The 24,241-nt window shown below is 42.7% G+C and overlaps 1 protein-coding gene across 1 annotated transcript in view; it reads left to right on the top strand.

The window, feature by feature from the left end:
* The window catches only part of adcy1b (adenylate cyclase 1b), an 87,573-nt gene that overhangs the window by 45,480 nt on the left and 17,852 nt on the right, over positions 1 to 24,241 (top strand). Inside the window, exons 5-12 of the mRNA XM_026947581.3 lie at positions 880 to 1,007; positions 8,491 to 8,649; positions 11,532 to 11,673; positions 13,151 to 13,306; positions 14,594 to 14,788; positions 22,635 to 22,732; positions 23,078 to 23,162; positions 23,864 to 23,953. Coding sequence (XP_026803382.1) covers positions 880 to 1,007; positions 8,491 to 8,649; positions 11,532 to 11,673; positions 13,151 to 13,306; positions 14,594 to 14,788; positions 22,635 to 22,732; positions 23,078 to 23,162; positions 23,864 to 23,953 — 1,053 coding nt within the window. The remainder of the gene's footprint in view (positions 1 to 879; positions 1,008 to 8,490; positions 8,650 to 11,531; positions 11,674 to 13,150; positions 13,307 to 14,593; positions 14,789 to 22,634; positions 22,733 to 23,077; positions 23,163 to 23,863; positions 23,954 to 24,241) is intronic.

The following is a 24,241-nucleotide window of genomic DNA, read 5'->3' as shown; positions in this document are numbered from 1 at the left end:
CAGCAAAGAAATTTGGCACTAAAACTAGGAAATGCGTTAATTTGAGAAACTACAAAACTCCTGTATATATGTAAGGAATAAGACAATTGGTGTCATGCTGTAATTGGCAATATGAATCCCCTGTGAATGGGGGCGGAGTCATCCTGGAATAGACCACGCCCTTCGGGATAGAAACATTTCACCATACGATAAAGGGGATCAGTCAGAAAAAAAAAACTTTGTATTGATTTGCTTCACTCGAAAGGGAATCAAGTGAATCCAAACCATGTCAGCAAATATAGACAAATAAATAAATGAATGAATGAATGAATAAATAAATAAATAAATAAATAAATAAATAAATAAATAAACAGAGCCTCTGGTTTTTCCTTTAATTTGTCATCTATCACTAGGTATGTCATTAATAAATTAAGGAAGTAGGTAAGGAAGGAAGTTAGTTGGTTACTAGTCTTAGCCTTCGTCAGTCAGCTTCATGGGCCACTGAGCATTTGATATCTTTTGTACACTTTTCTGGCCGCGAGCTTCAGAATCTGATCAGCTTTTTGGAGCAAGATATAGTCACTTACCAGAAAAAAAGTTGACCGTATCGTCTGTTTATAGTTATTCAAAAGTTTTGTTTGAGGTGGTTAGTGGGGAGTAAAGGAAATAAGTTTCTGTGTTTGTGGACAGGCTACGTAAAAAAAATCTGGAGCCCAAAAAAAAAAAAAAAAAAAAAAAACACCTTATTTTCCTTTAATTTGTCATAATTTATACATGACACACGTTTTTAATCATTCTTGCATCAAATTTCAGAACATTGTGATCAGGTCAAGTTTGTTAAAAGTGAAAGACTACAAGACTATTAATGGTTTTATCTCTGGCCCTGTTTCTGCTCGACAGGAGAACCACTGCCGGCGCATTAAGATCCTGGGCGACTGCTACTACTGCGTGTCAGGACTGACCCAGCCCAAAACAGACCACGCCCACTGCTGCGTGGAGATGGGTCTCGATATGATCGACACCATCACGTGAGTCCTCGTTCCTCTGCTTTATTCCTTCTCTCACACACACACACACACGTGTATTACTTCATATACACTCTCCAGTGAGTTGAGCATTAAAGATTTTTAACTTGACAACTTGAATACAGTCCCATATGAGGATTTTAAAAAAAGGCTTGGATTAGGAACATGACTTCGTGCGGATATTTTCAGGCAGAAATCTCTTAGTTTAATTGGTTTGGTACTTTAAATAGATTACACAGAGAGAGAGAGAGAGAAAGAGAGAGAGAGAGAGAGAGAGAGAGAGAGAGAGAGGGGCAGTAACATGCACTATCTGCAATATTACTTCACAATGCATTAATTTGTTCCAATTCATGTCATAACAGTCTGCTCTTTTCTTTGCTATTTTAATGTTCCTGTTTGGAGCAAGCCCATTAACACACACGTAGATCAATGACTGAGAAGAAAGAACATCCTTTTTTTTTTTGTAACGTAATGCCTATGAGCTAAGTGACACACAAGTCTTGTTGTTGTACAGTGCTTTACAGTGCTATTAGTGGCCAAAGAGGCGTGTTCAATAATTTTACCATAAGCTAAACCTGTCAAAATATACAGTAGTTTCTCAAAACCAGACTTCTAGAATTGGCGAGAGAGTCTTGTATGTTTTGCCAAGACCCGCCTACTTGCACGGGACGAGATAATCCGATTGACAAACCACAGATCTTTTCCTGGGAACCCATCAACATACAGTACATGCGAGATTATTCCCCTCACTCACTTCATAAAACCTGAGAGGGCAAGTTACAGCTTTATCTCTGACCGTTACAAATCGCTGACACTGGAGACTCCTTCCATAAATGCTCACCATATCAACAAATGTGCTTTGCAGCTGCACTACTGTCAGAGCTGCTGTTATAGCAAACTAACAATAAGAGCTGAGAATTCAACAGCGTTATAGTATAAAAACTCGTAATAGCTTATAAAAACAGGATTCCTTTCACTTTTCTTTATTCTGCCTTGACGATTCTGAAGCCTGTAGCCAGAAAAGTGTACAAAACACATCAGGTGCGCTGTGGTTAAAATATAACAACCCAAAAAGGATTTTTGTTCTTTGCTAACATTAACAAAGTTAGTGGTTTTAGCTAGTTTAGTTTGAAAAGATTCCACATTGTTACACTATATTTGGCCAAAAGTATGTGGACACCTGACACCCATAGAAGTTATTATAACAGCAAACGCAGGACTGAATCTGGAATGAGACGTTTAAAAAAGCACATATGAGTGTGATGGTGAGGTGTCCACATACTTTTGGCCATATAATGTATATGTTATTGAACATGTTGAACATTAAGCTTGTTTTTAATGTTAGATTTTGTTTCCTTTGTTTTAAATTGTAATTTGCGCTGTGCTTTTGCGCTGTGTTAACAAATTGGACGGGTGTATGTAACTATTTAAACATCATGTAGGAGGATTTCGTCCTAATTCGTGACAAAAGCACGCCAGATATGTGATGCATTCACAATTAAAAACCTTCACATGATTCTCTTATCTCCTTCGTATTATTTAAATGAATAGAATTTACCTCCATACTGGAGCTTATTGGAAGTATGTATAATATATAATATATAATGATCCTTTAAGCCGCAGTTGAGTATTTATTTCCGAAGAAAGAAATATAGATTGCTTTAATCACATCATAAACCCACTTCAGCCTAAGGCCACACGTGTAAGACATAGTGAAATAGCTGAGACTGTGTGTGTGTGTGTGTGTGTGTGTGTGAAAGGAAACAGCAGAGGTGTGACTTCATGTTTGCTACCTGTAAGAACAAATGTTGCCAAGAAAAAATACAACAACAACTTTCTGTGGGACTTTTGTACTTTTATTAACAAGTTCTCACGTTAGGTCTGGTGCAGCGTCGCATGATCAGAGCGGAGAGAGGAGATCTCACGTCTTTAATTTGTGAATTAAAAAAAAAGCATCTTGGAGCTTTTACTGGAAAACGGTGCCTCTACAAAATAGGAGTGAAAAAAATGCGTTTTGTTTGTCTTGTTTGGATTTTTATAAAGCACATGCAAGTGTGCTTGTGTGATGACAAATATGTCATTTTTTAAGAAACCAAACCAAATAGGGAATGAACCAAATGTATGAAGGTGGGCGGGGCTAATACGGTTGCCAGTAAAAAAAAAGATGAACCTAAATATTAATCCTAAGCAGCTGATTGGCTGGAAGAAGGAGATGTAGGAGTGTGAGAGATAGATAGATAGAGAGAGAGAGAGAGATGTGAAACCATCTTCCAAACAGTATTCAAAACTTAGCAGACTGTTCAACTAAAGAGAACACACACACACACACAAACAAACACAAACACACACACACACACACACACACACACACACACTTGTAGATGCACGCTCTGACACAAATGGACCAAATCTGAGTGAGTCAGACTGTAAATGTGTATCATGTGTGTGTGTGTGTGTCTGTGTGTGTGTGTGCGCATGTGTGTGTGATCACACATTATACAAGTCTCTGCAAGTCCTCTATTTCTTTTTCAATAATGCAGTGTTATGAAAGTGTTACTGACCACATGCAGCTTCCTCTCTCTCTCTCTCACACACACACACACACACACACACAGACACACACACAAATTCTGGTGCTTTGTCTACTCTCCTTGTGATTGTGTATAAATTAATATGACTGAAGGGCAGGTATTAAATCAACAGCAGCCATTTTCTGCCAGTTGAGAAGAAAATTATGATGAATCATGAGAAAGTTTTGAGAAATTTCGCCTTAGTAAAGTGAGCAGAAAGTTTCTTGATGCTTATTACCACATGAAAGCTGGTCTCATATTAGATATTCTCCGCACGTTTGTTCTTCTGACGCCAACAGCATTTAAACAAAGCGCTTCATTTCCACGTACCTTATACACAGGACGTTTGTTTCTAAATAAACAGCTGCTGTCTATAGTTGTGGAGATGCAGGTTTTCTCTTGCATGCAGTTCCAGAGGCAAGAATTCAAGAACCTGGCATTGTTGCGCTGAACACTGAACCTCGCAGAGCTTCTATTTCGATTCGATTGTTTTGCATGTTTGCTTAATTCGAATGCTGAGCATGCGAGGGAAGCTGAGCAGATGGAAATCTCCCGTCCCGCTTCATTGCTGAACGTCCTTTTCTGTCAAAAGCCTTCTGCTCCTCACTCCGAGGGAGAATTGTTTGTTCATGCATATTTTGCTTTATTATCACGGCTGTCGGTTGACTACAATTCATCCAGAAGCTCACTTTATTTTGCGTAGTTACCTGAAATGAATGATGTTTCAGAATTTAGCAACTTGTGTTTGAAGGACCTGACAGCCATTTCACATCTACCATCACACTGCCCGCACTATCTGTGCTTTTCAGTTCACTACGGACTCATTTTTCACTAATGCAACACACTTTAACGTCTATTTTGAGATGCTTTACATTAAGGTTATTTATAATTCATGACCTTTCCAGTTCTCTCTTCTAATTTGGCTCAATTTAATTCATCTCTTTCATCTCAAACCATGAATATTAATACAAGTGCTAGTTACTTTGTTAATGTTACTGAAAGCATTAATACACCCCATTAACAAAGTAACATTAACAAAGTAACTCACAAATGCATTATAATAATAATAATTATTATTGGTTTAAATAATAAACCAAATAAGACGAATAATCACCAATTGCATTAACCAATGTTCATCTCATGACTGTGTGAAATGAGGCCCACAAGCTGAGTATCGATATGAATGACACGTTAAAGGTTTTCAAAGTGGACCCTAGGAACCGCCTACTTTTAAAAAAATGATTTTTATGTGTATAAATAATGTCAATTTGAATCCACTGGCGAAAAAATCAGTTCTGTGGTTGAAGTGTGAATAGTTTGTTTGTACAATTGTTTTTTATTTTTTATTTTTTGGAGATGTTTGAGAAGAACCGCAGAGGGGGCACGGTGACTTAGTGGTTAGCATGTTTGCTTCGCACCTCCGGGGTTGTGGGTTCGATTCACGCCTCTCCGTGTGCACGGAGTTTGCATGTTCTTCCCGTGCTTTGAGGGTCTCCTCCGGTTTCTTCCCCCAGTCCATAGATATACATTGTAGGCTGATTGGCATCTAAATTGTCCATAGTATGTGAATGGATGTGTGTGTGTGTGTGTGCGATTGTGCACTGTAATGCGTTGCCACCCTGTCCAGGGTGTCCCCTGCCTTGTGCCCTGAGTCTCCTGTGGCTCTGTGTAGGATAAGCGGTACAGAAAATGGATGGATGAGAAGCACTGCCTGTATGAAGATGTTCGTGGTTGTTAAGTGGTTTCAGAAATTCAGAACTGAAGTTGAAGCAAGTCCTAGTTTTTTACACCTCGAAACCAGAGTTCAGGAACATTCAGTAACTCGCTGTCATTTAATTCCTGATCATTTATGTGAATTCCTTAACATTTATGCATTTCCTTACAGTATTTATTTTAGTAATGCCAAAGTTCTTGGTTGCTAGCGTTAACTAATGCGGTGATGTTAGTTAAGGGAACCTTCATGTAACTCATTACCCTGGTCATTTTATTTAAATATGAATTTATGCAAGATGAAGGGAAGTGCCATGTTATGAGTTTCATTGTCATGCCATTGCTTACACTCACTTTTTCATTCGCTAGTCACCAAGTCATTAGCGCACAAGTTAGCAATCTGATTAGCTGTGTAGCAAAACATATGCTATTAAAATGTATTGAAGTAATGCGTTAATAAATGAACATTAACTTTGATGGCATGCGTAATCAGTGTAAGATAGTTAACATAATTTTAACAACGTTTATCTATTTCTGTTAGCCGGTCATTTATTTATAATTTATGTTTAGCTGTCTAGTCTGTGCTTAGCAGCTAAAAGCTAAGTGGAAATTATCTGTTCATATCATACATGTTAGATAGTATATGTTAGAATTTTGTAAATATTTAGCTACATTTTTATGTTTTTATGTTTTTTTCTTTCCTGAAGCAATTATATTTACGCACTTACGTCCACACGGCTTTCTCCATCATTCAGTCATAACGTCATAAACTAGAGAGAACTACGAATAATTCATACAAACAAACTAAGGAAATACGGTATTAGCATAACGTGTGCTGTTAAAAATGTATTGAATTAACACGCTAATAAATGAACATTAGCTGTGATGGCACGCATAATCAATTTAAGATAATTATTAAACATAAACACGATCTATTCTTGTTAGTCATTTATTTATTAATTGTATTTGGTGTCTGTGCGTATTAACGATTATTACTGTAAAATATTTGATGAATTGGTGCTTATTTGTCATATTTAGATTATTAATTTAATTCATTTTAATCAGTTAATCACACTGGCTTGTGGTGTGAGTGAAGTTGGAAGAAGTGTTTTTACTTTGGGAAAGTTGTGACTTGTTGTGAAATGTAGCTAAAATCTAGGAAATACTTCAAATCTGACTCACTCAGGTTAAAAAAACAGCTAAATGTCGACTATAAACATGATTCCAGATTCTGGTCACTGAGAGCTGCGTATTAAACCGTGTGAATCAGGATATTCTTGTGTTATGCGCCTTTTTTGGTTGACAGATTTATTTAAATGAAGGTTACTTTCGTGTCAGCAAATTGAACAAAACCGTTCCACACTTGTTTGTGATACTCGTTTCGTTCATCCAGCTTAAAATCCCGGGAGGTGTGAAATCTTTTCAGATGAGTGCGCTCTTCTTTCCCCGTTGGCACAGGAAGCCACACAAATCAGTGTGTGGATGAAAAAAAAAAAGAGAAGAGACGTGTGAGCACTGGAGCGTCCCTGTGGCTTATCTCGCTTTACCATACACACATGTTCTAACACCGGCTCAGCAGGAGGAGGGGCAGAGAGGGAACACGTGTGGCGACCTGTACTTCTGTCATTTAGAGCAATTTCCAGAGCTTACGTGTTACATTCGTTACTATTTTTATTGGTGTCTGTAACTTCAGGCATTTTCCTTGAAGGAAAACTCCTGTGATTTCATTTACTCCAGACTAATGCACATGAGCGCAGTCTAAGGGCAGCTGTTGCATTCAGTCAATAAATGTTTCAAACACAAATTCAAGCTACAGCTGATGTAGAGGATGTGACAGAATTGAGAGAAAATTTTCCCAAAGCTGTTCTTATGGAGGTTTATCAAACTTTCCAACACCAATATAGTAAATATAGTAAAAAAGTAGTTCCGGTTGCTATACATGTTCCCAAAGGTTTTGTGTATCCATACGCCACCTGACACGAACAACTCCACTTTAATCATATAAGTCTCTTATCTGAAAGGCCCAATTATGTGAAAGAATAATAGGAACTGCTTTGTTCTGGGGTAGAGTGGCTTAGTGGTTAGCACTGTTGCCATACATCACTGGGGTTGAGGGTTTCGAATCCCACCTCCACCCTCTGTGCATGGAGTTTGCATGTTCTCCCTGTGCTTTGTGGGTTTCCTTAGGGTACTCCAGTTTCCTTCCCCAGTCCAAAGACATGCGTTGTAGGCTGATTGGCATTTCCAAATTGTCCGTAGTGTGTGAATGGGTGCGTGGTTGTGCCCTGTGAGGGGTTGTCACCCTGTCCATGATGTCCCCTGCCTTGTGCCCTTAGTTCCCTGGAATAGTGCCCCATGACCCTGTGTAGGATAAGTGGTAAGAGACTGGATGGATGGACGGATGGATTTGTTCTGTGGATATCAAACACAACTATAAGTGGATAAAAATGCTAGTAACAGATGTAACTGTTGCTCTGTGAACATGGATTACCACCAGGGATAGTGTTTAACACCTGAATATGCTCTTGTGTTAGTATGCACCATGCTGAGACCTTCAACAAAGTCACAAAGTGACAATGATGTAGTATTTGATTTAAATATTTTACACCAAAGTCACTGCTTCTCCTGGAAACTTCTCCTGGTTATCTAAACAGCACGGGTGGTGTTTTAACTGTCAAAACATTTTAATCATAGAGCAGACAACGTTTCGACCGTATACCTTCGTCTGGCAGTGAAAACATTAAATCTTGAAAATCTTTAAATAGACACACCTGACACTGGGCGTAGACAACAATCAAGCAAACAATTATCCAATGAAAAACTCCCAAAAATAAAGCATCCTCTCAAATATAAAATAATCACCAATGAATCCCAAAACATCCAACAAATGAATCACATCAACACGCAGAAATAGAAATAATATTCAAGCCAATATATTTTAAGCAACATATATTTGTATTTTTTGTGTGTTGATGTCACAGACTTGGGTGACATTGGGTGACATTGGGTGGCAATGCTGGAACCCAGAACCCAGGGGTTTGTCCACAAGGTAACTCCGAAGTTATCCGGCTACGATGAGAGCTTATTGCTGAGCTTATCCTTTTGGTTGAATCTCGTAAAAAAAAAAATAAATAAAAAAATTTCAGTCACATGTTTCATAACATACTGAAATCAGACTGTACTAAGTCCTGTCTGTTCTAACACAGGTCAGTGGCGGAGGCGACGGAGGTGGATCTGAACATGCGTGTGGGTTTACACACGGGCCGCGTGCTCTGTGGCGTTCTGGGGCTCAGGAAGTGGCAGTATGACGTCTGGTCCAACGACGTGACGCTGGCCAACGTGATGGAGGCTGGGGGGCTACCTGGGTAAGAGTGCGACCTCACTGTATCATCACACACACACACTTTTGTACCAAATTATTTGCTATGCCTTTGAAGACATTGTTAAATTTTCACTCTCCATATTTGGCTTACGCAGAGTAATGATGTTTCACTCACACAATACTCAATGTCATTGACTATAATTACATTATGTTAATAATATATATATATATATATATATATATATATATATATATATATATATATATATATAGGCCTATTGACTGTTTGAAAAAACTTGAACTTGTGAAAACTTGAAGGTGCTAAATCATTATTTTGACTTAGTAATTAGTTATTATGACTTATTAAGTCATTATTTTAACTATTTATTTTTACTAACTTTTAACTCATTATTTAGATATAGCAACTCTATATCGAAAATAACTCTATAACTCTAATATAGCAATATTATCTCTTTATTTTTGACTTAGTAACTTGTTATTTCAAGATATTATCTTGTTATTTTGACTCAGTAACTTGTTATTTTATATACTCACCTATTATTTTGACTTAGTAATTGGTTATTTTGACTTACTAAGTTGTTGTTTTGACTTAGTATCTCATTTATAATATGAGATAATAATTTGTAATAATATGAGATAATATCTTAAAATAATGAGTAAAATAAGTCAAAAACTGGTTTAGTAGGTCAAAATAACAAGTCAACATAACAAGATATCTTGAAACAATGAGTTACTATGTCAAAATAATGAGATAATATCATGAAATATTGACGTACTAAGTCAAACTAACTACATAGCACTCAAAAAAAAAAAATCACTCCTTGTTGTTCAGGGCTTCTGTAATTCTCTGCAGCGGCTGATACTGATATTAAATTGGAAATCTAATATTAATTAAAATTAAATTAAAATCTAATATCTGTGGATATTTCAATGGATATTTATGATGTTTATTAACAGCAAGTAATCTGATCTGGATGCCAAAAATGAAACCTTATACTGTTTTTTGTTGTTGTTGTTGTTTTTTGAAAGACAGCTACCCCTGGCTGTTATAGATTATTAAGTCACTAATCAGGATTTTTCCACTTATTATATGTGAGAAGTTTTTAAACTTATTTGCTTTGACCTTTTCGAGTGCCAAAACTTTAAGGCTTGATATCACAGAAATTTTCAGAGCTGTTACATGTAACCTTCTCATTCAACTTCTCGACTCATTTTGATTCATGCTTGCACTTCGATTCAGTCTGAGGAAATGAATCATTTGCAGATCACAGTAACGTAAATTTGCTTATTTTATAAAACGAGGACAAATAGAAAATCTAAATATATATGACCTTTTTAAATCATGGGAAGGGGAAAAAAAAATCAATATAGTACAAGGCTAATTTTTTTTGTACTGCTTTAATCACACTCTTATCATCATCTCTTCACAACTGGTGAATGTGTACCATATGACACAAGTGGCCACTTGTAGCACAAGGGACGAGGATAAATAGATAATACAGAGAATTTTTCACAACGCACTTAGCCTTGGCACCAAGAACAATGTAGATGACGCCATTTCTTTTAAACCTTGTACAAAATCATGCCTCAGCTGTGTGAATGGAGTAGCTGGAAATGTAAAATCTAATTGAAATGTAGCGAGTCGAATGATTATTATTTCCGAATACACTTACAAGGAGATTTATCCCTGTTTTATGGATTGGTTCGAAAGCAAAATGGCATCATATCGCAATTTCTCTCCTCCTTCAGGAAGCTACACTCATACTGACTCAAATTCCAAACGTTCATCGTGTATGAATAAGTTATGAGTAGCTGTGAGAGCCAACGTTTTATGATTGATGCGGTTAATAACAAAGCCTTTTGGAAGAATGGTTATCTAAGCATCTAGAGCATTAGCTATCTACTTATCACGGATAACAAAGCACTTCATATATTCAGATAAGACTTTATAGGACATCACTAAAAACCCATTTCCTTTATCTGAGTACTTTCTGTCGTTTCTGCTTCCAGCTTCGTGGCGTATCTACAGAGAGAGACACAGCGCCTCTAATTAGTCCGTACAAATGCCTCGTCTCTGATTGTGGACTGTAGTTAAAGGAAAATTCCACCCTGAAACACATACAAAAAGTTTATATTGAAATATTTGTGATGTGTTTCGCAATTCCGGTGCTAATTTATTGGTTGGTGTTGTATTTCATTATTCCTGTGAGAAGTTAACGGTTGTACGCTGCACCGATGTCGCAGAGGGACCTTGTTATTGCTAGCTGAGGTACAATTTTGTTAATAGGAGTAAAGAATTCTGTGATAACAGTCAGCTTTCACTGTTAGCTTGTAAAAACAAAAGCTGCCACCACCATGCTTCATCTAGATCCATGATATGTAATCCTAATTTTAGGTAACAAAAACTAAGGTAACTTTTTCTCACTCAAAATTTTCCAATCATTGGCGTTGGAGACAAACGCTGAAGTGAAAGTCCTAGCTATACGACATTGTGCTTTTCTTAAGGCTAGTTAGCGTTCTTCAAGATGACGAGCGCTATGGCGTTGATGTCAGTATTGGCATGAAAGTTGAAACTTTGGAAGCTGATCTGTTTGAGCAGAGTGTACAGATGAGGAGGTGAGATATCTGGATAAACTAAAGGACTAAAGTGCCGCTGCATCACTCACTTTAGGTAGAGATGAAGAGAAGGCTAAATCACACTGATATTGCTATCAGCAGGTAGTCGAACGGCATTGTGGGCAATATAGGAAACCATTTTTTGCTGAAAATTTGAATCAGAAAGTCATTATTAAATACGTTTTGGACACTGTTTGAAGATCACATGTTAATTGTAAAGTTTTATATGAAAGTCTTTCAGGAAGGATTCTTCTTTTAAGGTAGTGCTTTCTCTTTTTGGGTAAATAGAAAAGTGCACATCACTCGCTCCACGCTGGAGTGCCTGAATGGTGACTACGAGGTGGAGCCAGGAAACGGGAGTGAGAGGAACGCCTTCCTGCAGAAACACGACATCGAGACCTTCTTTATAGTGCCGTCTCACCGCAGGAAGGTGTGTGTGTGTGTGTGTGTGTGTGTGTCAGTATGTGTAAAATCTTATTTTTAAATGTGTGTTACTTTTGAGAATTTGAGATTTGGGGAATACGAGGCCTCTCTGGTGGGAAAATGTCATTGCAAGCAATTTGGAACATTTTGTAATTTGCTATGCTGATTGATCTGATTGCTGCGAGTGGCAAGTCAAAGCACGTTCAAAGAGTATTCATGATGTAATTGATATAATTATAATGCTGCTGTTGTATTGTTCTAGAAGTTACTGAAATATTGCTGAAAAGAAAAGTTTTATTGACTGATAGAGTTGCTAGCGCTTCCATGATTGGCTGGTAATTATCCTCAGTCTTCCAGGATGGACAAAATTAATTCCCAGCCATTTTTTTGTGGCTTATGTAAGTGACCTGAGAAACGACTTCAAAATTTAAGTGCTGTGTCTTAACCAATCATTAGCGCAACCCACATGATAAAGAGGGTATTAGCCAGAGAAGTAACCAAAAGGCCAGGGATAACGTTCAACATGATGCTGCCACCACCATGCTTCATGTAGATCCATGATATGTAATCCCGAATCAGGTAACAAGACAGCAAGAGCTTCTTATCTCTCTCATCATTTTCCAGTCATGTTAATTAGAAATCCAGCATAGGCACAATGGAGACAGTGGTGCAAAGTCCCAGAATGCAACTCAGCTATACAACATTGTTACAGCAGAGACCTGGCTCGGATACTTAGCATTCTACGAGATGACAAGTCCGATGGTGTTGATGGCAGTATTAGCATGAAAGTTGAAGCTTTGAAAGCTGATCTGTTTGAGCAAAGTGTCTTAACCAATTATTAGCATAACCCACATGATAAACTTCAGTTTCAGGTTATAACACTATAAAATGTGGAAAGGTTCAAGGGGGCGAATACATATTCGAGACACTGAAGCTTGACTGTGAGCTGGCAGTGGGTTTACTAAAGGAGGATTGTAGAAAAAAATCTCATCATTCTCTTCCACAATTCCTTTAAGACTTAATTCAGTGAATTAACTCAAATGAAGAGCTTGTAACGTGTGTGCAAGAAGCTTTTGGTACGAATTGAAGAGAGTCCTCTTATCAATCCTCTTAGCTAATCCTCTTAGCCTGAATTCTAATGTATGGAAAGTATCAGCGAAAGACAAACGTGAGAAGCAACTCAAGCAATACAGTTGAAACACTGTGTGCTGGATTTGTTCTGCTAAGTCTTAGCAATAACTTTTTAAAAGAAATAAACAAAATGCTTACAAATGTAACATTTTTTTTATCGGTTCATTCTTTCTCGCTTTCATTAGTGACAATATGTTGCTAACAATGAAAGGAAATAGAAAGTACTAGCTACAATTATTAGCCTGAACATAGTGTTTTTATCTAGCATTAGCCACAGCATCATACGAGGCTAGTAAAGCTCTGAGTCAATAATCTGTCCTGATTCCCTGTTTCCTGTTTGTGTCCTCTCTCAGATCTTTCCTGGACTGATCCTTTCTGACATCAAACCTGCCAAAAAGATGAAGTTTAAAACGGTGTGCTACCTGCTGGTGCAGCTCATGCACTGCCGCAAGATGTTCAAGGCTGAGATCCCCTTCTCCAACGTGATGAACTGCGAGGACGGGGACAAGGTACCAAAACTTTCAGTGTGTGTGTGTGTGTGTGTGTGTGTGTGTGTGTGTGTGTGTGTGTGTGTCTTTATAAGATTACTTGCGGCTAATTACATGTTGGTAATTAGGTTGGGTTAAGGTTGTTTAATAGTTATGATTATGATTATGGTTACAGTTACATTATGGTTACCTTATGGTTATGTTATGGTTACATTATGGTTTAGGTTACGATTATGTTGGTCATATTATGGTTATGTTATAGTTACATTATGGTTATTGTTATGTTGTGTTACAGTTACATTATGGCTATGCATATGGTTACGTGGTTATCGTTGTAAAGGTTATAATTTGGTTACATTATTTTTATAGTTATGGTTACATTATGGTCATGTTACGGTTACATTAAAATACAGCTTGTAAAATCCAAATACAACCATCAGCTGTAGTCTGAGGTGTGTGTCTGCTGTCTCAAGCTACCAGTTTTGCACACACACACACACACACACACACACACAGGATCACAGGAATGTGTTTCCATTCGCACTGTTCCACTTCCATTTCTCTTTCTTTCTCACCCGCCTCCCCAGTGTGATGTTCCTCAGCAGTACACATCCGACCTCCTCTCTTCTTCTTCTTCTTCTTCTTCTTCTCCATCTGTCTGTCTGTTCATATCTCCCTCTCTCTCCCTGTACATCTCTATAATTACCACCCTCTCTCTTCTGTGTTCTGTCCCTCTCTCGTTCTCACACACTGCTGTGAATGACCTTTTCAGCGTGCACTCTTTTCTCTCTGCGTCTGATTCGGAGACTTCCTCTGATGTGCCTCAGTATTGATCGCGGAGGCTTCCTGATGTGAAGGAAGTAGGGTTCTCCTTTATTTTTAGCCCTGTTTTCCTTACACTAAAGTATATTCAGGTCTGTCTGCTGTTTTTTTTTAAAGGAAAAACACTGGCTATGCTGATTCTATTTTGTATCATTTCCTTACACATGTTAATATCAGAATATTAACTCCTGGACTGAATAAAACTTTTGACACGGCTTCCAGATTCGTGCATGGTAAATATTTTTAAAGGGTTTATATATAAAACCAAAATCATAGAAAAATGGCCATAATAGCCCCAGATCCTGAAGGGGTTATTATTAAACACTGCTGTTATACTCACTGTCAGTGCAATTTTTATAATTTTTTAAAATCCATATACAAATCTCTATGTATTTTGGTGATGAGTTCTGTAAATCTGATTTGTGAGAATATTGTAAAAATATAATTGAACTGACAATAGAGTTCTGTCCTTCCCTGTGTCCACAGAGGAGAGTTCTGCGCTCAGCTCCGGAGAAGCTGCGTAATCGGACCTCAGTTTCAGCCAACGTGACCCAGAGCAGCCCCGGCACACGGGTCAACCGCTACATCGGCCGTCTGATTGAGGCGCGTCAGACAGAGTCGGACACAGCTGACTTACACTTCCTCACGCTCATGTACAAGTGCTCAGAGCGGGAGAGGAAGGTGAGCTGCTTCATCACATCCATAATTCCTAAATGTTATCATTTTACAGCCTCCCATTAGATTATCAGGAGTGTAAGTTAGTGATGGAACTGGAGGTCAGAAGAAGACCTGGTTTATTAGATCTACATCACATGAAGGGAAAGTTAAGCATTTTTTCAACCTAATCTCCATCTATCATATCTGTAGTGTATGTGTGATTCATGCTATGGATAAAAAATATTGACATTTTTCACTGTAGTGAGAAAAGAGCAGAAATCCTGTTTACTCTGAACTCAGTTGTAAGGGCATTTCGCTCAGGACATCAATAAACATTTCCTGAACTGAATTATATTTCTCAACCACAAGTAAAGTTCTAGCAGTGCAGGAGCATGGCGGACATTTTGACAGCCGGTTTCTGATTACAGACTGACTTGATTAGGATCATGTCTGTTTCACTACAGCACGGAGCTGTCCAAACAACGTGTTTCGTTCACCGTGTGAGGAAATCACACAGCTTGCGAGGTTTTAGTCACAGACTGTTTTTAACGCTGCATTTCTTAAAACGGCTGCTTTCACAACATCATCTTTGCAGGTAGACGCAAGGCAAGGTTAGAAAGCAAAAAATAAAACATTTCAATGTCATTTTGGTGAAATATATTTATGGTTTCTTAAAGTCAGGCAAGGTATGTCATAGGCAGAAAAGCAAGATTTTCACCAAAGCAAACTCCAGTTATCCACCAGGGTTCATCATCACCCAAGAAACTAAGCCAAACTCGGTGAAAAGGATCCAAAGGGAATGGCAGCCATTAATAATAGCATTTTATAGTGTCATATGGATTCCACTAGAGGTGTAACAATACACTCTGGTCACAATTCGATTTGATTCCCAATTATGGCTTCACAATTCGATTCAATTTGTTTCACAGAATATTTTGAACAAAATTTTAACAACTTTTTATTTCTGGATCATAAATGATGCAAATCAATGTGCAATTTTATCTTTATAAAGTTAAATAAATAAAAAAATAAATATTGTAAATATTTACAATAGTAAATAGTAAAAAGCTCTGTAGCAGTGTCTGAGTCATTTTAACCGGAAATAGAGCTCCAAAGTCGGCTAAAATGCCCACTTCCACCATCTCTTTCTCAGGCACTGTAGATTGCAGCAGCATGGGGCTGGTGCCGTTTAAGAGCTACCAATGAGCTCTTTTTAACTGTTATGACGATTCCTAGGAATGGTGCAGGCTCTCCACAACAGAATGTGATCATTTGACCAGCGTGCTCTCTATATATTTTAACTCTATGGGTTGTGCAAACTGTGCAATTACATTAGATGCGTAATTCATAGAATGCTGATTTCCATTATTTTTGCATTGCGATGCATCACTACACCTCCAGTCAACATGTTACTTTGTGTTAAGGGTCTCAGCATGTGTGCATGTATCCAGGTATTGAAATACCACCCCTGGAGTTTGGGAGGGATGAAATACATTGCGATTTTTCATTATTTTTGGCTGTTTTGCCAAACATCACCACAGCAACATCTAATGGGTTTACTTAGACTGCCTCACATGTGAATTATTCACTAACTCTGTAAACATCAACCTTTCACTGAGAAGATTTTGGCACTTTCAACCTGATGTTCAAAGCAAGAGTTTAATTACATTGTTTCAGTGGAAGATTTAATAAGTAAGAAATAAAACACTTCAGGATGAAGTATGATGAAGCAGAGTTACTGTTACAACCCTGAAGTTGATTATTTTTCCAATAAGAGCACACCCTTAAGTCTTTTATTACTCTTATACGACAGCAATTTTACAGCTATTACAACTTTTTGTATTTTTATCTTTTTATAGTTACATTTAGTGCTGTGGAGCTTTCACAAGATAAGTTAGTTCCTGTTCTCACTGACATTATAGCAGCTATAAACAGTCATTTAGTGCTATGGAATGTCCACAAAACAAGTTAGTTCCTGTTCTCACTGACATTAGAGCAGCTGTAAACAGTTATTTAGTGCTATGGAACTTCCACAAAACAAGTTAATTCCTGTTCTCACTGACATTATAGCAGCTGTAAACAGTCATTTAAGTTACACTTTGACCTCTGAATGTTACAAAGCACTGACGTTGGAGACTCCTTCTATAAATGTTAATTAAACATCTCCTTTCTGATTATTAAACTTTCCATTGTAGCATTATATTATATAGAGCATTCTCCAAGTCCCTGTGTAAGCCGTTACTATAAAAATGGCACCATATTCATATAAACCTGTGATTTATAGCTGCACTATTGTCAGAGCTGCGGTTATAGAGAATTAATCAACACCTTCTGACCAATCAGATTAGAGATTTCAACATAAACACACACAAACACAGTACAGAAATATATATATATATATATATATATATATATATATATATATATATATATATATATATATATGTATGTATATGAACTTTGGAGTTCCCCTTCAGGAACTCGAGCTGCGTCACGAAACGCTATGGGAACGCCCCCGCGTGACCGCGCTCTGAATCACGTGTCTAATCCGTCCAATGGATGGGCGAGACGTCACGGGCGGGGTGACGTAGCGACCCGGAAGCATAAAAGCCCGAGCGGCGAGCCCCGCGTTAGCTTCCTGTTTTCAGCAAGCGCTCTGTGTTTATTGTCTGTCTATTTTTGTCTTTTGGTGTTTTATCGTTGGCATGCCTAAAGCCAAGGTTAAGACTAAGGGCGAGAGCGGGCAGCGCTTCAGGCCGTGTGTTCCTCCCTGTCCGCGATTTATTACGGGCGGGGATACACACAGTCTGTGCGTTGCCTGTTTGGGAGCGGAGCATGTTCAGTCGGCTCTCGAGGGAGCCGGCTGCGCACATTGCGAGCGTTTACCGCTGCGCACTCTCCGCTCCCGCTGGGCTCTCTTTGAGGAGGGAGCCCTCACTAGCGTGCCTCGCGGTGCCGGCCCCGCTTCTGCCGAGGCAGAGCGGCGGTTGCGCTCGTGGGGCTCGCAGATGGACCTGGCGGAGGGAATGGAGACGGGCCCGTCCCTTTCTCCTTCCTCACCCTCCAGGTCCTCTGTCCCCTCCCTGGGCTCGGAAGCACGCTCTGCGGTTTCTTCCCCCCGGGGAGCGGACTCGGCGCTCCACCTATCGTCCTCCGAGGAGGTCGATGTGGAGAGCGTCGACCCTGAGCCGCAGTCTCCTCAATACGGGGAGCTGCTCGAGGTGGTTGCACGGGCAGTCGCTAAGCTTAGCATTGACTGGCCCGCTGAGTCACGGCCTGAGCCTCAGGGCTCTAGACTGGAGGAGCGTTTTTTGCGCAGTAGGCCGCCACCTCCGCCCCGGAGCCTGCCCTTTTTTCCGGACCTCCACACTGAGGTGTCGAGGTCCTGGAATAGGCCATTTTCGGCCCGGTTGTTCAGTCCCACGTCTTCCCATTACGCTAATGTGGCGGGGCTGGACTACTCCGGCTACAGGGCGATGCCCAGGGTTGAACAGACGCTAGCCAGCTATCTGTCCCCTGCTGCTGCATCGTCCCTGAAGGCTCCGGCGTTGCCTACCAAGCCGCTGCGGACCACCTCAGCGCTGGTAGGCAAGGCGTACACGGCAGCAGGTCAGGCCGGTGCGTGTCTGCACACCATGGCGGTGTTACAGGCGTACCAGGCTGACCTGCTTACAGAGCTGGATGAGCAGGGGGAGAGTACGTCTGAGCAGGTAGCTGAGCTCAGGCGGGCCGCTGACCTGTCCCTCCGCGCCACCAAGGAGACCGCCCGTGCTATCGGTCGGTCTATGGCAGTCCTGGTGGCAGCGGAGAGGCATCTCTGGCTGACCCTGTCCGATATGAAAGAGAAGGACAGGGTCGTGCTCATGGACGCCCCGCTTACTCCCTCGGGCCTGTTTGGCGACGCGGTAGACTCCGTCGTCGAGAGATACCAGCAGGCCCGTGCTCAGGCGGCGGCGTTCCAGCGGTTCCTCCCCCGTCGCTCTCTAGCTCGTGGGGCTGCCGGGCGGGGGCAGCCCCCTCCGTGTACGGCCCCCTCCTACAGGGAGGCCCAAAAGCAGAGCGTCGCCTCCCGTGCTCCCCCGAGGCGGGAGCAGGAGTCGCGACGACGCTCTGGGCCCGGCCCTTCGGGCACTAAGGCGGATCTGAGGACCGTCCTCATGTCCAGAAGGGCCGCGGCTAAGAAGCCCTGATGGTTTTGGCCCAGGGCTTCCGAGGGCGGGCCCCTCTGGGGCGACGCGGCGTACACCTCATCTTACGGTGCCCGGGTCCCCCCAGTGCCCTCAGGAGGTCGATCTGCCAACCCTGCCACCTATGGTGCTTCAGGGCGCAGCGGTCTCCAGCGAGCGCCTCTCCCAGTTCTCGCCCGGCAACGTAGCGAGTCTGGGAGGCTCGCGGCCTCTCCTGAGGCCTTCGCAGCGGTTAGCTCATTTCCCCCATGTCGGTTCGCCGCCTCAGGGCACCCAGCTAACCGCTTCTATTACACCAGAGGTCAGTCTCGAGAGACTGATTCCCTTAGTGAGCTTTCTGGCAGCGTGGAAACTTCTGCCGAATGTGTCTCATTGGGTCCTGCGTACTGTAGAAAGAGGCTACCGAATTCAGTTCGGCTCGCCTCCACCTCATTTTTCTGGGGTTCTTCCCACTGTGGTGGGTCCCGAGCAGGCTCTGGTATTGGAGCAGGAAGTACGTACTCTCCTGAGGAAGGAGGCCATCGAGGTGGTCCCTCCTCACGACAGGGAGTCAGGGTTCTACAGCCGGTACTTCATTGTTCCCAAGAAGGGGGGAGGGCTGCGTCCCATTTTGGACTTGCGGCAATTGAACCTCTCAGTCGCTCGACTGAAGTTCAGGATGCTTACGGTCACTCAGGTCGTGTCTCAGATCAGGTCCGAGGACTGGTTCGTCACGATCGACCTAAAAGATGCGTATTTCCACATCTCCATCCTTCCCCCGCACAGGAAGTTCCTGAGGTTCGCTTTCGGGGGCGAAGCTTACCAGTATCGGGTTCTTCCCTTCGGCCTAGCACTCTCACCCCGCACCTTCACGAAGTGCGTGGATGCTGCCCTGGCTCCTATGCGACTACAGGGCATCCGCATACTGAACTATATCGACGACTGGTTGATTTTAGCTCATTCAGAGCAGATGGCGGCTCGGCATCGAGATGCCGTTCTCGCCCATATGAAGGAACTGGGGTTAAGACTAAACGCCGAGAAAAGCGTGCTTTCTCCAGCTCAGAGAACCGCTTATCTAGGCGTCGTGTGGGATTCGACCACGATGCAGGCACGTTTGTCTCCTGCTCGGATCGAGTCGGTCCTCACAGCGGTCGCGAGAGTGAAAGTAGGCCGGTCACTCACTGTAAAGCAGTTTCAGAGACTGCTGGGCCTATTGGCAGCTGCGTCCAACGTGATACCGTTTGGCCTGCTGCACATGAGACCCCTACAGTGGTGGCTCAAGACCAGGGGGTTTTTCCGAAACAGAGGAAACCCGCTCCGCATGATCAAGGTCACGCGACGATGCCGCCGTGCCTTAGCTGTGTGGAGAGAACCTGGGTTCTTGTCTCAGGGCCCGGTCCTGGGAACTCCTGGTCGCCGCGTAGTGCTAGCGACGGATGCGTCCCTCACCGGATGGGGAGCGGTCATGAGTGGCCGTCCTGCCCGTGGTCTGTGGAGCGGCCGCCATCTCACTTGGCACATCAACCGCCTGGAGATGCTGGCCGTGTTTCTAGCTCTGAAACACTTTCTCCCAGACCTAAGAGGCCGCCACGTGTTGGTGCGCACCGACAACACGACGGTGGTCTCTTACATCAACCGCCAGGGAGGTCTGCGTTCGCGCCCCCTTTACAGGCTGGCGCTCCAGATCCTTGTGTGGTCCCAAGGGAACCTCCTCTCATTGAGAGCGGCCTACATCCCTGGTCATCTCAACGTGGGAGCGGACGCCCTGTCGAGGCAGGGGCCGGTGCCCGGGGAATGGAGACTCCACCCCGAGGTGGTGGAGCTCATATGGCGTATGTTCGGCAGAGCCCAGGTGGATCTGTTTGCGACGCAGGAGACGTCGCACTGTCCCCTTTGGTTCTCTCTGATTCATCCAGCTCCTCTTGGACTGGATGCCATGGTACAGCCGTGGCCGAGGCTGCGTCTGTACGCCTTTCCTCCGGTCGCTCTGCTCCCGGGAGTTCTGGAGAGAGTGCGCCGGGACGGAATTCGTCTACTGTTAGTAGCCCCGTTCTGGCCGGGCCGAGTATGGTTCTCGGACCTGATTTCCCTCCTAGACGGCTCCCCATGGGAGATTCCGATCAGGAGGGATCTCCTCTCACAGGCGGGGGGCCATCTTCACCCCCGCCCGGAGCTGTGGAAGCTGTGGGTGTGGCCTCTGAGGGGGCACAACTCCGCGCTTCCGGTCTCTCAACCGAGGTTGTGGAGACCATCCTCCAGTCCAGAGCTCCCTCTACGAGGAAACTGTACGCCCTGAAGTGGAAACTTTTCACTTCCTGGTGCGGAGACCGCCGGCTTGACCCTGTTCACTGCCCAGTTGGTACAGTGCTGGAGTTCTTGCAGGCCCGCCTCTCCGCGGGACTGACCCACTCCACCCTGAAGGTGTACGTGGCGGCTATTGCGGCCTGCCACGCCCCTCTCGATGGCCAGTCAGTGGGCAGGCACCCCTGGGTGACACGTTTCCTCCGCGGTGCGCTGAGGATCAGACCTCCAGCTCGATCTCGGGTCCCCTCGTGGGACCTGGCCGTGGTTTTAGAGGCTCTCTGCAAACCCCCCTTCGAGCCCATAGAGGAGATTTCGGACCGTCTTCTGACGTTGAAAACTGCCTTTCTCTTGGCAATTTCCTCTCTTAGGAGAGTGGGGGATCTTCAGGCCCTCTCGGTGGCCCCTTCCTATTTAGACTTTGCGCCTGGTTTGGCCAAAGCATTCTTGTACCCCCGAGCGGGGTACGTACCGAAAGTCCCCTCCTCGGCACCACGGCCGGTCATGCTGCAGGCTTTCTGTCCTCCTCCCTTTAGGGAGCCCGACCATCGGAAGCTCAATTGTACGTGTCCAGTGCGAGCACTGGACGCGTACGTCCACAGAACTGCCCTGTGGAGAAAGGCGGACCAGTTGCTTGTTTGCTTTGGTCCCCCTAAGAGGGGTTTTCCTGCTTCTAAGCAGACCCTCAGCCGGTGGATTGTAGAATCCATTTCTCTGGCTTTCGAGTCCTCTGGTCTCCCCAGTCCCCTGGGGGTCAAGGCTCACTCTACCCGAGCGGTGGCGGCCTCTAAGGCCTTTCTGGCGGGTGTGTCCTTACAGGACATCTGCAACGCGGCGGGATGGTCCACGCCCCTGACCTTTGCTAGGTTTTATGACCTAGATACCCGGGCCACTCCCAGCTCCTCTGTCCTTGTGCCTTAGGCTTGCCTCCTCCTGGAGGCAGGGACTTGTAAGTCTGGCGGCGTGGGTATACTCGTTCCCATAGCGTTTCGTGACGCAGCTCGAGTTCCTGAAGGGGAACGTCTCCAGGTTACGTATGTAACCATGGTTCCCCGAGGGAACGAGACGCTGCGTCTCGGTGCCACACTTCCGGCGTCCCTGCGGCGCTTGCTTCATTTTCCAGTAAGCTAACGCGGGGCTCGCCGCTCGGGCTTTTATGCTTCCGGGTCGCTACGTCACCCCGCCCGTGACGTCTCGCCCATCCATTGGACGGATTAGACACGTGATTCAGAGCGCGGTCACGCGGGGGCGTTCCCATAGCGTTTCGTGACGCAGCGTCTCGTTCCCTCGGGGAACCATGGTTACATACGTAACCTGGAGACGTTTTCCTTTAATTCCACTGAGATAGTTGCTGTATATAAATAAGGAAACTGATCTAATCTCTCTCTCCGTTTTCTTTTCAGTATCACCTCATCCATGACGAGTACTTCACCGGCGCCGTGGTGCTGTCACTAATCCTCGCTGCCTTGTTGGGCCTTGTCTACCTTCTCATCATTCCACAGTAAATCTGTAGTATCTACTTTATCTATTTTCTTAGCACTTGCCTTGTATGCTAAGCTAATCCTAACAGTGTTTGCTAGCATTATCAATCTCTATTATCAATCATCAAAGTCTAGAGGAAGTAACATTTTTATTACTAATAATAATCGAAAGCTAGCAGAGAGGCAGTTTTTTATTGCGTAATTGAATTTATGCTAACTGAGCTTTGCTAGCTCCTGCCTTATCAGTTAATCATCAGTTATTCTTGCTTTATGTTTGCTTTAATTTTCTTTTTAACTTTTTTTCTTCTAACCCCTCTGTTAATATTTCATCTCTCGTTTTTCCTCTTTCTTTTGCTGAATCTTAGGGGGACAGTAGTGTTGGTGCTGCTGGTTTTCTGCATCTGTTTCCTTGTAGCTTGTATCATGTACCTTCATGTCACTAGAGTGCAGGTAAACTATTAAACGATCATGTTTTACTACCCTGCGTTCATATCAGCGTAGCGTAGCACTGCTCAGATTGCTCAGATCGCTCTATGCTAGTTTACTGACAGTTGCTATGGTTTCACTGGTAGCACCTGGCTAGTGTTGTAGCCTATGAAAATTCAAATAACACAGCTAACTACAGAAGGATTTACGACAAATCACATGTCTTAAAGCTAAAAATGAAATGTTTCTGGTATTAGTCTCTCATTTTGGATGGAAATAGCTCGTGTACGAAATGTAGAGGTGTCAAAATCTATGCTTTAGCTGCAGCGTTTAGGATTTTTGACTACATGCTACCAGAAAAACCATGAAATGTTTTCATGGTAGAAAAGGCAGTTAGCTCTTCAGTTAGCGGCTACTTTCGCTTCCAGGCACGTTGACTTTATCCAGATGAACTTTGACCTCAAATTCACGAGAGTCTGTCTTGTGAGCTTTGAACGAAATGACAGAAATATAGAGTAAAAACTAATTATCTAAGAGCTTAATAAGGCTGTGAAAGGAGAAACACTGACGTGCTTTCAAAGTCAATTTGCGCTAATCGTTTCCTTTTGTTCAGAATAAAGTCTTTATCAAGTTCACTGCTTGTCATTTGAAGTCGCTATAAGTGGATTTACGAATTTGAATTCTCTGTATTAATGTGTGTGTGTGTGTGTGTCTTTCTCTCGCAGTGTTTTCCCGGGTGCCTCACCATTCAGATCCGCACGGTCCTGTGCGTGCTAATAGTGCTGCTAATCTACGCTGTGGCGCAGGCGTGTGTGGTAAGACTTCGTTTTCAACATCATCATCATCATTGTCAACATTAAAGGAAAAGTTCATCCTCAAACACATTAAATATGTTTATATTGAAATATTTTGTGATGTGTTCCACAATTCTGGTGCTGTATTTTATTTATTCCTGTGAGGTTAGTAGTTAGCGGTTAGCGGTTAGCAGTTAGTGGTTGTGTGCTTCTCTGATGTGACAGGTAAGACTTTGTAGGTGCTAGTGCAGTTACAATGGAGTATAATAGGAGAAAAAATATATCTTAATATATTCCGTTAAATAAGTA

This window comes from Pangasianodon hypophthalmus, chromosome 4, assembly GCF_027358585.1.
Source record: "Pangasianodon hypophthalmus isolate fPanHyp1 chromosome 4, fPanHyp1.pri, whole genome shotgun sequence".
In the NCBI taxonomy this organism is placed as follows: Eukaryota; Metazoa; Chordata; class Actinopteri; order Siluriformes; family Pangasiidae; genus Pangasianodon; species Pangasianodon hypophthalmus.
The sequence above is the reverse complement of the archived record's forward strand: the minus strand, read 5'-3'. Positions and strand labels throughout refer to the sequence as shown.